Source organism: Mustela nivalis (genome assembly GCF_964662115.1).
Source record: "Mustela nivalis genome assembly, chromosome: 4".
In the NCBI taxonomy this organism is placed as follows: Eukaryota; Metazoa; Chordata; class Mammalia; order Carnivora; family Mustelidae; genus Mustela; species Mustela nivalis.
This window is the reverse complement of record NC_139023.1, coordinates 158,486,086-158,498,957: the sequence shown is the minus strand read 5'-3', so window position 1 is coordinate 158,498,957 and position 12,872 is coordinate 158,486,086. Positions and strand designations below refer to the sequence as shown.

Here is a 12,872-nt window from a genome sequence, read left to right as displayed (position 1 = left end):
TAACTTCTTGGAACTGGCTTTTCTCAAGTCATTACATTGTATACCTTAAACTTAAATTTTATCTGTCAATTATATCTCAATAAAGCTGGGGGAAATGACATTACAAAAGGTAAACATCAATAATAAAGTTCAATGCCAAGTAATAAAAGGTTTCATTTTATTATGGAATTAAAAAAAGGAGCTTTATCTCCTGGGATGCTGCAGGGATTTTCACACAAAATGGGCTAATGCCTGGGATTTGCTTTAAAATAATCCGAGGGAAGGGGATTATAAATGAATCCAGATTTCTATATGTTAGTAATTGTTGAAGCTAGAGGATGGGTACCTGGGGTTCAATATACTATTCTACCTGCTGTGCTTAAATTTTCCATAAGAAAACTAAAAATACAATACTATGAGCCTCTTCTTTAGAGAGCTGTAACTAGCTATAAGAACTAAAAATGGAACCAAGAAGTAAACAGGACAAGGAAGTACGTGCTTTTCATCATAAAAATTTTCCTGTACAATTTGATTTGTTGTCATGTACCTGAATTATTTTTAAATAATTTTGAAGCAACTCACTGGAAGCAACTTAAGTATTATTTATGCAAATAAAAGATAAGGATTTATATCTGTTTCACGATCTCCTTCACTGAGAAGAAATACTGGTGATTCTGGAATGAATGGAATCACTTTGGGGATAATACCTTCAGTTGTCCATCTGCTTTAAGTCATAAACCAACTGTGGCTTCCCTAGGATCCCAGTCATATGCAGCTGGCTTTGTTACAGTATAAGCAAGGCTTTTTTGTATTGGAGCAGACTTAAATTTTGATAAGGTTCTAGCGTTTGCAGATGAAACCTTCTAATGGACAAGCAGTACTAGACGTATGTTCATGAGAGTATGAGTGCTTTACTCTTTCCTCTTCTGGTGGTGTACTTCTGCTGGAAAAAGCATTATTAGCTTTTCATCGTGGGTAACAAATTTTATGAAGTTTAGCTAGATCTCTCCTTTCACATTTATTCATTTGTTCTTGTTTGTTGAGAATCATCATGTGCTGGCACTGTTGTAGGTTCTGGAGATGTTTCATATAAACAAAGATGTCCAAAATCCTACTAAAAGGGTATTTTCTGTACCTATGAATTAGAGGCTATTCTAGAAGTTATAACCTGATAACAGTGACTGTCACATATTAACGTGCAGTGCCTGTGTCACGCAGTAAGACTGATCACAATTTGGTATTAAAAAATATTTAAAAATTTTCCCTGCATCTGTTCTCATAGTGCTAGGAAGGAATGTGAGAGAACGAGAAGAGCTGACACAGATCTTTTGTGTACGGCCCAAGCCTAATTTTTAACCATTTCACTTATGTTAACTAACTTCATACTCAACACAGGGATCTGTGATGTGTGCTGGTGTGGTTCCCATTTTGCAGGGAGGAGGTGGAGGTACAGAGAGGTGAGGTGACTTGCCTAAGACGGGAAGGCATTTAGGTGGCAGAGGCGGGCATCTGGCACCAGAGATGGAATCTCATCTGTGGAGCCCAAGTTAAGATTTTTCTCTTGGTTTCCACATCCATTGACCAAGCTGTTGTTTCCCCAACTGTTCCATGGAATGTCAACAGATGTTCCTTAAAAAAAAAAAAATATATATATATATATATATATATATATTTTTTTTTTTTTTTCATGGAAAATTAGTTAACCCAGCATATTCCTAATGTGTATGGAGATTATTTATACTGAGGACTTCTCAGAGAATGTAATGTTAATGTATATTATAAATCACCAAGAGGAACATTTATCTTGTACAGTTCTAAAATTATTTTTCCATGGAATGTTTTATTTTGTTTTGTTTTTACAGGATATCTATAGATATCTCAAGGAACATACAGTTCTGTGCCATTTTTGTACTCTTGAATACATCAGCCACTCTTTCACATCATTAGTTTCTATGCTTTCACCCAAATCATCTTTCTTAAATGTGAAATCAAATGTTGTAACTCCCTGAATCACTGTGCAGTGAACCTTCATTGTTTTCAGGCTCATAACCTTTGCATACGAGGGCCTTGCTTGCTTTATGGAGCCCCCTGTAGGCCAGGTAGCCATCTCAGTCCATATCGTCTGTCATGGTTTATATATTTATATATGTATATAGTTTATATATATAAATATTTATATATTTATATGTTTCTGTTAAGACTGGGAGCCCCCTAAAAATCATATTCGGTTTGGTTTTTTCCACCTTACCATTTAATACCTATACATAGTGATCTCTCAATGAATGTTTGAATGGATTCCATTTTTTGGCAGCTTTATCTGCTAAAAACATATTCTTTATGTTGACCTAAAGTCCATTTCTCTCCAGTATTAACACGTTGAGTGTATTTCTTTTTGTTCATAACAATACAATGTTTGAGTTTCCCCGAAGTTCTTTCTAGGTGAAACTTCTTTTTTTAACAGTGAACATTAGTTCTCAGTTGCTAACATGGCATTCAAAACTGAATTTAATACTGCATTCCAGATATTATTAGAACAGTTTTAATTTTTATAGAAGCCCACATGTTTTTCATCAGTTATTACCAGGCCATTGTCTGTCATCTTCTGTTTGTGCTCATTAACCCATCTTATTTTGACTTACGTTTTAGTCTTGATGAAATCATCTGTTGTTGGAAGCACCTCACCTAGCTTTGTGTTATCTTTAACATTTATGTACACAACTGTCATTTCTTCTTCCACACCTCTGAGCAGAAGACAATATCCCATGGCTTTCAGTAGATAGCTCATTCAAGGTTAATCACGAGTGATCCTAACTATCCTACTTTCAAATATCTCATGTCTTAAGCCTGTCAAATCTATAGCATCTATCTTTCATTTACCCAGAATTTACTTTGGCAAATATTTTGTGGAAATGTAGACCATTGCTTATCAGATCACTTGTAAATTGAGTTCTGCTTCACATTCTATTTGACTTTGTGTAAGCTACCCAGCCCTCCACGCCTAACTCAGAATTTCTAAAAGTTTAAATGGCATAACTGGTCCTTTTCAGTAAGAATTTTTTTGTTGTTGTTGTTAAGAATTAATTAGAGGGTCAAAATTGTATATGGTGTAACATCTTTCCCGATTACGGCATTTTAATACATTTCACAGGGTTTAAAAAGTTTCAGGAAGAAGAAAGCAAAGGGAAAGAAGAGCGTCCAGAAGTCTTTATATGGGGAAAGAGACCTTGCTTCAAAGAAGCCGCTGCTCAGTCCTATTCCAGAACTGCCTGAGCTTTCTGAGATAATGCCTCCCACTCCAGGCCCCGGAAGACTGTGTTCAGGTATTCTGCTCTTTTCCTATTGATGTTTTATCCCCTCTACCACTTTATTGCTGTTGCACCTTCTTTTCCCTTTTTCCTTGTCACTGTTAAAGAGTGATTATAGGTGGGGCGCCTGGGTGGCTCAGTGGGTTAAAGCCTCTGCCTTTGGCTCAGGTCATGATCTCAGGGTCCTGGGATCAGGCCCCACATTTGTGAGTTCTCTGTTTGGCGGGAGCCTGCTTCCCCTTCTCTCTCTGCCTGCCACTCTGCCTACTTGTGATCTCTCTCTCTGTCAAATAAACAAATAAAATCTTAAAAAAAAAAAAAAAAAGCAATTGTAAACTGTAAAAACTGTAAAAATAGCAACCATCCCTCATATTAACGGGAGAATTTTAAGTTAAAGAAGCAGTAGTTCATAACTTTAACCCTCTTTAGAATTTGATGGGAGCTCTGGATCCTCTCCCCAGAGAAACTTAAGACACAAGGTAGTTTGTATAATTTTAGGGGAAATAACTTCTTTCCATCCTTTTTCTTCGTAAAGCATTTTATGTTTTTTATAGCATTCTGTTATAATGAATTCTGTATCGTGTTTTGGTCCATCATGAAGAGTAAACATGGTGATGGCTCAGTAATAGATCTTTTATAATCAAGGACAAAAGTATTTTTAAAGTTTGCCCTATGATGTTTCAGTAGAGTTGGCACTGCTAAAACATCTACTAGAAATAACATTTATAAATTGAACTTGATTACCTTGAAACAGTTTTCTTGAGAAGCAAAGATTAAATCAGCTGACATCCTTGGTTAGATAAAAATTGGAGTTGCTTCTATTTTATAATGCCTGAGTTTTAAAATTAACCAAATCATGCTGAAATTAATAAGAGTATGTTTTCATACATTTGGTGTGTTAATTTTGTATAGAATAGTTTTAAAAACAGCCGTCTTTGTCTGTCATCACGTGAGTAGAACCCGCATTCCATTTGCAACATATCTGTAGAATTTATAATAGATCCAAGGATGAATAGGCATATGCCATCCTAGACTGTTGGCTTCTGCCTACTTCTCAACTTCCGGAAAGCACAGAGTTTAAACAAACACAGCTAGCCCGTCATCACAAACACACTGCTCCTGCCCCAGCCCATTTATGTGCCTGTCTTGGGACAGGGAGCTGACCAGCCCACCTCTTTATAATCTTGGCCCAATGCTGCTTATCCTTGAAGCTTTAGCTCTGCTGGCCGCCTTTCCAGAAGTCTTTGTTCGCATTATACCTTTATTTACCATCAAGTTTGTAATGTTCCCTCTATCTCCCTTCCCTACAAATTGCAGTCCCCTTGAGACTGAAAACTAAGTGATCTCATTATATCTCCAGTTCCTGACTGGAGTTTTTCCAAAGATGTTTAAACAATAACTGTTAGTATATGTTTTCCATCTTGCATCTTACTTAGAGAATTTCTTTTTAAAAATACCTGAAGTATTTTTTTATATATATATAAATGTATGTATATCTATATATCTGTATATAAAAGGGTATCATCCCTTATAAGGGTTTATTTATTTTTTTTTTAAGATTTTACTTATTTATTTGACAGGCAGAGATCACAAGTAGTCAGAGAGGCAGGCAGAGAGAGAGGAAGAAGCAGGCTCCCTGCCGAGCAGAGAGCCTGATGTGGGGCTCGATCCCCGGACCCTGGGATCATGACCCGAGCCAAAGGCAGCGGCTTTAACCCACTGAGCCACCCAGGCGCCCCCCTTATAAGGGTTTAAAGCAAAATCTTCCCTCCCTCCTTTTCCATTTTCCCCTGTCCCTTTCTACCTCTCTTCTCCCTCCATCCCTGTCCCCTACCTTTCTTCTTTAGCATGCCACTTTCATGAAAAATACATTAAATATCGGTTTTTAAAGTTGTATAAAAAGCCCAACTGACACATTAGTTAGTTGCCACTGATGGGCCCTATGTTAATCTCTGCCTTACGTGACCTGACTTGAAGTAATCAAATCATGAAATACTGCTTTTTAGATTTGTGGCTCAGCTGATGTTTTGTATATCTTACAGTTCTGATTTTGTTTAAAACATTTTTTATTCTTATTTAACTGTGCCAGTTAAAAACCTTACTCTCTGAGATAGCAAGAGAGATGGCATCCGATAGAACTGAGGTTTAGAACGCTGAAAGCCTGAATTTGTTTAGGTTGTGTTACATAGCCTCTTTTTTTAAAAAAGATGTATTTATTTGAGAGAGAGCATGCATGTGTGCACGTATGCACATGGGAGCTGGTGGGGGCAGGCAGAGGGAGAGGAAGAGAACCTCCAGCAGACTTCCTGCTGAGCTCAGAGCCCACCCTGGGGCTCTGTCTTACAACCCTGAGCTCATGACCTAGGCTGAAATCAAGAGCTGGAGACTTAACCGAGCCCACCCAGGCACCCCATTTTTTAAAAATAAAAATTATTTTAAGATGTATTTATTTGAGGCTGTGCTACGTAGCTTTAAAACGTTGATAATGTTTTGTTCACCTGTGTGATGTGACAGTGTATCCTCCACACACAGAGTGTAGAGGATAGCCTCCACATGCAGTATCTTCCAGTTAAGGTGGAAGGGGAAGATTTTTAGAATATTGAAACAAACAGTTCTATTTGAGAATACAGTGCAGTTTAAATCACATTAAAATTTTTAACTTAAGACCTAAGCGTCTTGAGAAGTACCCTTTCAGCTAAATTCTCAGATCCCCCAAAATTCCAAGTTTTCTTTTCTCTATTTCAGGGGAAACATAGCTAGAAAAGTTGCCGAAGCAAGGGGGCACCCATTTTCAGTAATTCATTTTTCAGGAAGTGGGGCTGCCTCATACTAATTGACCTTGAGGTGTGGAAACTACAGTAGAATAGAGGAAGCAATTTGAGATACACTTCTCATTTTCATGTTCTGAGGTTATGTTCTTTATTCACTCATGTATTAAATTCATATTTTCTTAACCTGTGGCTTGAGGAAGAGCTAAAAAAAAAGAAAGAGCAGGATGACAGATGGGAGCAAGTACGGCATAGCATTTGTAAGTCTTGTGAGTTTTGAAAGCCTAAAACACAGAATACGATATGGCACCTGTTTGATCTGTTGACCTTTCTTTCCATTGGTACTTTTTAGTGAGATTTAAACTTATTTACATGTCCTTAGATGATTTCAACTCCAATGGCGAACTTGAAGAAACAAAGCTTCCTAAAAGAAAGAATCTTTTGCCTCAGAACCCGGAAGATTTGCAGATGAGTCAAGGCTTTAATAAATATGATCTCTCTGCATCATGCAGCCCTTTCACAAAAAGGTCCTTGTCGCTTATCAACGCTACTTTAGAGCAAGATTTAAATAAAAGTGCCATAGCCACTAATGAACAGAAAACTATTCCAAAAGCAGAAATTAAGTCAGAAGGCGAAAACGGACTGAGTGTCGGCTCCGAGAGTGGAAGCGGTCATGTTTCTTGTGCTCCTGTGACCGCAGAGCCCCTGGCATCAGACGATGCAGAATCCAGTAACGTCCCGCCACCCCGGGAATTGGCTGCTGCCGGTCAGAATGTGGAGAACCTTTTTCAGACCTTTAAAATTTCAGAAAATGTAAACATAAAGTATGAAAAACAGGATGACCTTTTAATAGCTACTGAAGGAAAACGGCAGGCCATGCCCTTAACATCTGACTTAAAAAATGAGGAGATCTTAAGTGACCATGTAAAAGACAGTAAAAGTCTGAATGCAGCTTTGGGAAGAAGCTCTATAGAAGGTCAAAGTGGCACAGGTGTGAGTGGTGGAGAAAAGAAGCACAGAAGGCGCTCTACGTGTTATTCCGACGGCCAGAGTTTATATTTGGAAAAAACTGGAAATCACAAACCTCCCTACATGGTGAGCAACTCTCTAGAAATTGGTTTAGAAAATTCTGAACTGTATAAAGATTTATCCGCCTCCATAGAGCAAACCTTCCAGAGAACAAATAGCGAAACAAAGGTAAGACGTAGCACAAGGCTACGGAAAGATCTGGAAGATGAAGGGCTTGTGTGGATTTCACTTCCATTTCCTTCCACGTCCTGCACTTCCCAAAACATGAAAAGGAGAACAATATGTACGGTTGACAGCAGAGGATTTGAAAGCTTGTCCCTCTCTCAAGAAACTGCATCTTCTGGACAGAACCAGAGTCTTTCGCTCCCCGTGTCAGGTAAAGAAAATAGGGAGGGCTTTGCTGCCAGGGCTTCCAGCTCATCTGGAAAGAGGAGGAAGAGCCTCTGTACATCTACACTCGCAAATTCAAAAGATACTATTCAGTCAAAGTGCTTCAAAAGAAGAACCTCTCTCAGCCAAAAGGGAGAGACCTCTCTAAAGGACTTCGAAAGAGTGGGACATGTTCAGGAACTAAAGCAGTGACTGGCATTTCCTACAGAACCTGTGGCCGCAGAGAAGGTAACCATCCGTGCTTAAAAGATCCTTTCATTCTGCTTCTCGTCCTTTGTTCAACTTCGGTGTTTTGAAAGTTTCAAATAAAATCATTTGAGTTGAACCTATTTGTAAGTAGAAATAAGTGAATTTCTTCATTCCAAAGGGAAACATTCTATTAAAAATGTTCTTCCCTCCCCAAATAGTACATATTTACTAAAGCTTTCACATTAGTACATGTTCACTGAAGCTTTAGAGTCTCGTCTCCGTTGTAAAAAACAACTGTCTTTTAGAAGTGACTCATTCTGTCTGCATGAGAAGAGTTTAAAAAACAAAATGACGGAATTAATGTAATTTTGTAAAAATTGAAGGTAATAAATACAAGGTTAAACACTGTTAGAAAACGAGAAAAGGTGTGTTTTAAAATGCTGCCCCCAAAAAAGGGTTAAAAAAATGTTAACAGGAAAGATAGAAATCATAAGACTTGTTGGTTGAAAGTTGAGAAGCTTTAATGATTTACTTTGTCTCAAGTGAAAATTGTATATTAATAGGTTAAAATCAAAACCTAAACATGGCATTTTGGAAAATTCTTTTAATAATCAGAATATTATAAATCTAGCATTATAAAATGAATATATAGTTTATAAATAACTAGGGTGAAAACATTTTGTCCTTCAAACAAGATTCTTACGTGCTTTGTGGGGTGGGAGGTGCAGGACTGGTTTTGGTGAAAAGAGAGCAGTTTAGTTGAATCATCTTCCAGATCATTCCAATTAGTCACATTTAGGATTTATTCCAAGAAATCCCAAATTAGTAATTTGGGATTTAATTCATGGTTCTCCTTTAAAACATATATATATATATATATTTTTTTTTTTTAATCCAGAAACTCATAAGAAAGGGTGCTGGAAAATTCGTTTACTTACCATGAAGGTGGTGGAAGATGGTTGATTTCTTTTTTAACATGGTCTTTTCCAGCAGTTCTATTTCACAACAGCAAGTACTGTCACTTGTTTCGGATTTTCCAGTTACATTTCAGCAGTGTGCTCTTCTATCACTGTTTTGATGACAGCAGTTTGAAAATCTAAATTGCTATATGTCTGGAATTTGTGAATGCACATAAATCATTGTATCATTAAACAATTGTCTTTGAAATCCTTTAAATCATTAAACTCTCTCTCTCCCTGATAGCAGAAACATGTTAACAAATAGAGCTCTCTATAAATAACACAACAGGGAAGAAAGCTCCTGCTGGGCGACCATTTCCCCCCGCCTCAGAGAGAGACTATTTGTTACCTTCTTGGCACCAATAGGTCTGGAAGCCCTGCTGCTAAAGACTAAATGTATTTTACATTAACACTCAAAGTGATCCCCAATTTCTTCTGCTAAAAGGTGGATTGTTTAAAAAATTCTTTTATCTTTACACGTAAATTATTTATGGGCTTTTTTTCCCTCCCCGTTTATAGTTTGGTATGGTTGGCAGATCTCTAACACTGAAAACAGTCAACCCCTCCAACACTCCCCCTGCCCCCCCACTCCCTGCAAAAAACGAAGCATTTTGGTTTTGGTAAATTTAAAAAGAAAAGATTTAAAACTTTCAGAAACATGTGATGTTTAAGAGGTTTTTTTGTTTTTTTTTTTAAAGCTTTTTGTTCTCCTCGTTTAATGTGAAGGCCAAAACTACTGATCTTTTTTTTTTCTCCCCTTTTTGCTGTATGATGTATGATCTCAGTTGTATTTGAATTTTAAGAATTTCACATACTTATTTTATTTCTTAAAATGTGCTAATGAGGATGAGGGGAAACATTTGATCTGTGGGATTTTTTTTTTGGCTTGAGTTTTCAAGTGTAAAATTGTTTTCTGGCATCTCCAGTTAAAAATGTAAACCCTTGATGCATTTTGTTGGTTTTAGGGTGTGTGGGTATAAATGTTTTGTTGATATTTGTAAATAACAAATGGGCAGTTTTTCAAAAAAAGAAGAGGTCTGAGAAATCAAAGAAATTTGGACATAATTTTATCCACTGTCTCGTTTGTATCCCAAGATTTGTGAAAAGTTAATTATTTCTGTATTTGATCATGCTTGCTTGTTTTTTAGCTGTTTTTTTCATTAATGGTTGAATCAGAAACTGGGCTTTGGAAGAGTTTGTACTTGCCTTATCTTTTTTACTGCGGTAACCCTTGACATTCTGCCTTAGGAAATCTGTGTTATCTTTTGTTGATCCTGTAGATTCTTGTTTGTTCCAGAAGATGGCAGCATGACATCTGGCTACATTACCTTAAACCCCGGGCAGCTAGTCACTGTTGCTGTGGGTGCTTCTCTTTAACTTTTAGTTTCACTCGTTTATATCATCAAAGGCCCTGTATGTCTATCGGAACATGTAGAAAACGGTACACCTCATGTGAAGCATCCTGTAGCCACACCTGCTTCTTCCTGAAAGCTTTCTGTGTAAGCACTTAACAACTGGCCTGCGTCTTCCAGACCTTCGCCTGTGTCAACATGCTTTCGAACGGGATCACTGTAATGTGCGGTTCTGCAGCTCGGTTTTTTTATTCAATAAACTACCGTGTTGTTATGGGGAGGCCTCGTGCTCCTTCAGTCTTTTGAATCCCTGCATAGAGTTGTACACTCTGCGCATCTCCTTACTAACAAAAATGCTCATTGTCTCCACTTCCTTGTGGAGACCCAAGTTGCACTGGGCTTGTGTGAAAATGTCTGTAAGATAAATTCCCTGAAATTAAAATTAAATAGATATCAAGTTATCCTCCACAGTTCATACCTGATCCAGGTCTTTCATAAAGATTTTGGGATGCATCTCCTTTCCTTCTGCTTGCCACGTTGTCCTCCCTCTGTTTGAATGCCATTTGGCTTCCATTTTCTCTCGCTGCCCCAGCTCAACTGGCCCTTGAGCTGTGGAATCGAACTCGGGGCTTAGACTTGGTGCAACAAGGAGGAAAGGATTATTAATGCCAGATTCATGGTTTAGATTGAAAGAACTTAGTTTTTACAGAAGTCGGGTTTATTAAGGTGTAAATAACTCCAGTAAACTGAGTGAAGTTGATCTTTTTAAGAGTACAGTGTGAATTTTGGCAAATTCATCCAGTCGTATGACTACCGCAGAAGAACATTTCCATCACCCCGGAAGACCTCTGCCCTCTATGTGGACAGTCTCCTCTCTCCCAACCCCAGTCCCTCACAACTGCTTAGCAGATTTCTGTCTTTCTAGTTTTGCCTTTTCTTCAATGTCCTATAAATGGATGTAAGAGTTAATAGCCTTCTGTCTTATTTTGAAATTTAGCAGAATGCTTTAGAGATTTATCCACGTGTCATGTCAGAGGTAGTGGATTCCTGTTTATCACTAAGTAGTAGTATTGTTTTACAGATGTACCAGGTTTCTTTACTCATTCACCAATAGATGGCTATCTGTATTATTTGTTTTTTGACGATTACAAATAAAGCTGCTATGAACATTAACATTTTTTTAAAGAGATGTTTTCGTTTCTCTTGGGTAAATACCTAGGAGTGGGGATTCCTGGGGTGTAGGGTGGGGATATGTTTAACTTTCTGAGAAACTTCCAGGCTTTTCCATCGTGGCTGCACCATTGAGCATGCTCACCTGCAACGCGTGCAGTTTGCCGTGCATGTTCACCAGCACCCAGCGCCGTCTGCCGCCTTCATTGTAGGATTCTGGTCGTTGTGCTGTCGTATCTCACTGCGGTCTTGATGGAGTTTTCCCTAACGACTAATGATGGAGACATCTTTTCCTGCGCTTATTTGCCATTCTGATATCCTCTTTAGTGAAGTGTCTATTCAGATTTTTTGCCCACATTTTCTTTACTTACCGATGTTTTCCTGTTGAGGGAAAGAGTTCGGTGTTTATTTGAATACGGATTCTTTATTGGATGAGTCTTGCAAATATTTTTCCCCGGTCTATGGCTTGTCTCTTTATTTTCTTAGCGTCTTTTTAGTGTAATCTGTTAGCTTATCAATTTTTTTTCTTTAATGTCTTGTGCTTTTGTGTTTTATCTAAGAAATCTTTGCCTAGTTCAGAAGCACAGGGATTTTCTCCTCTGTTTTCTTGTAGAAGTTTTAGAGTTAGCTCTCAGGTATTAGATGCCCTTTGAATTAATTTTTGTATATGGTGTAAATTCAGGGTTTTTTTAATGGAAATTATTCACCATTTGTTGAAAAGATTATGCATTCCTCATTGAATTTCTGTGGCACTTTTGTTGAAATTGATTGACCTTATATGTACAGGTCTATTTCTGGACTTTATTCCATTAATCTGTGTGTGTGTTCTCAAATCAACATCACACCATCTTGATTACCATGGAAAGCTCTTTAATTTTTTTCCCCCATTATCATGGTTCTTTATCACAGTTTATGTTTAAAAGTTTTTTTGTGTGTGAGAGGCCATTAGAAGCACGAGATTGACCAACCAATTCTATCTGTAGCCTACAATTATATCCAGACCTGCATTTCCATTTAGGGCTAAGAATCTATAATAAGCTATCAGAAATATAGGAAGGAAACCAACTTCCGTGAGTCCATACACATTCAGCCCAGTGCTCTTGTAAACTGGTTTGCTATAGTTCATGATTCTAAACTGTCACCCTGAGCCACTATAGGATTTAGTCATTGTGAAAGAATTCTTTTTTTGAACACTACCACTAAATCAGCAAGGAAATAAAGTGAGTTGAATTAAAATAAGGTTCAAAAGTCTTTGCCAAAAATATTAAATTATAAGTCTGATTCATTTCTTCTCATAAATAAGATTTTTACTATAGTTTGGTTTTTGTATAAAAACTGCCACTACGCTTACTCATAAAGTAGCCTTAGCATTTGAGGATTATTTCTTAAACATGGGAAAAGTTTCCTACAGCAGGTCACCTGAGGTAGGCAGATTGTAGCTTCATTAATATACATGCCAGGGATTAATTTGCAATGTAATCACTGCCTTCAGGATACTCAGTTTTGTGTAAGGGGCAGAATTATAATCCGGGTGATCCTGGTCCTCTCAACCCTGAAGTGGCATCACCTGGAGATCAGGTGAGTTTGTTTGGTTTCTTTCTGGAAAAAGTGATGCTTGAACAAAATACACTAACAGGAGTTTTAGGGGATTGGGGATTCAAAAGACACATTCTATTCCAAACGTAATTGTAATTATTTTGTAACTTTTGCAGTCATTTGCTGTGAGGAGGC

At 37.6% G+C, this 12,872-nt stretch overlaps 1 protein-coding gene across 4 annotated transcripts in view; it reads left to right on the top strand.

The window, feature by feature from the left end:
• The window catches only part of CDCA2 (cell division cycle associated 2), a 51,809-nt gene extending 40,665 nt beyond the window's left edge, over nucleotides 1-11,144 (top strand). For all 4 annotated transcript variants that reach the window (XM_082729221.1, XM_082729219.1, XM_082729220.1 and 1 more), the window contains 2 exons: nucleotides 3,128-3,299; nucleotides 6,435-11,144. In XM_082729221.1, the coding sequence (XP_082585347.1) occupies nucleotides 3,128-3,299; nucleotides 6,435-7,663 (1,401 nt within the window). In that variant the 3' untranslated portion in view covers nucleotides 7,664-11,144. The remainder of the gene's footprint in view (nucleotides 1-3,127; nucleotides 3,300-6,434) is intronic.
• The last annotated feature ends 1,728 nt before the right edge of the window (nucleotides 11,145-12,872 follow it).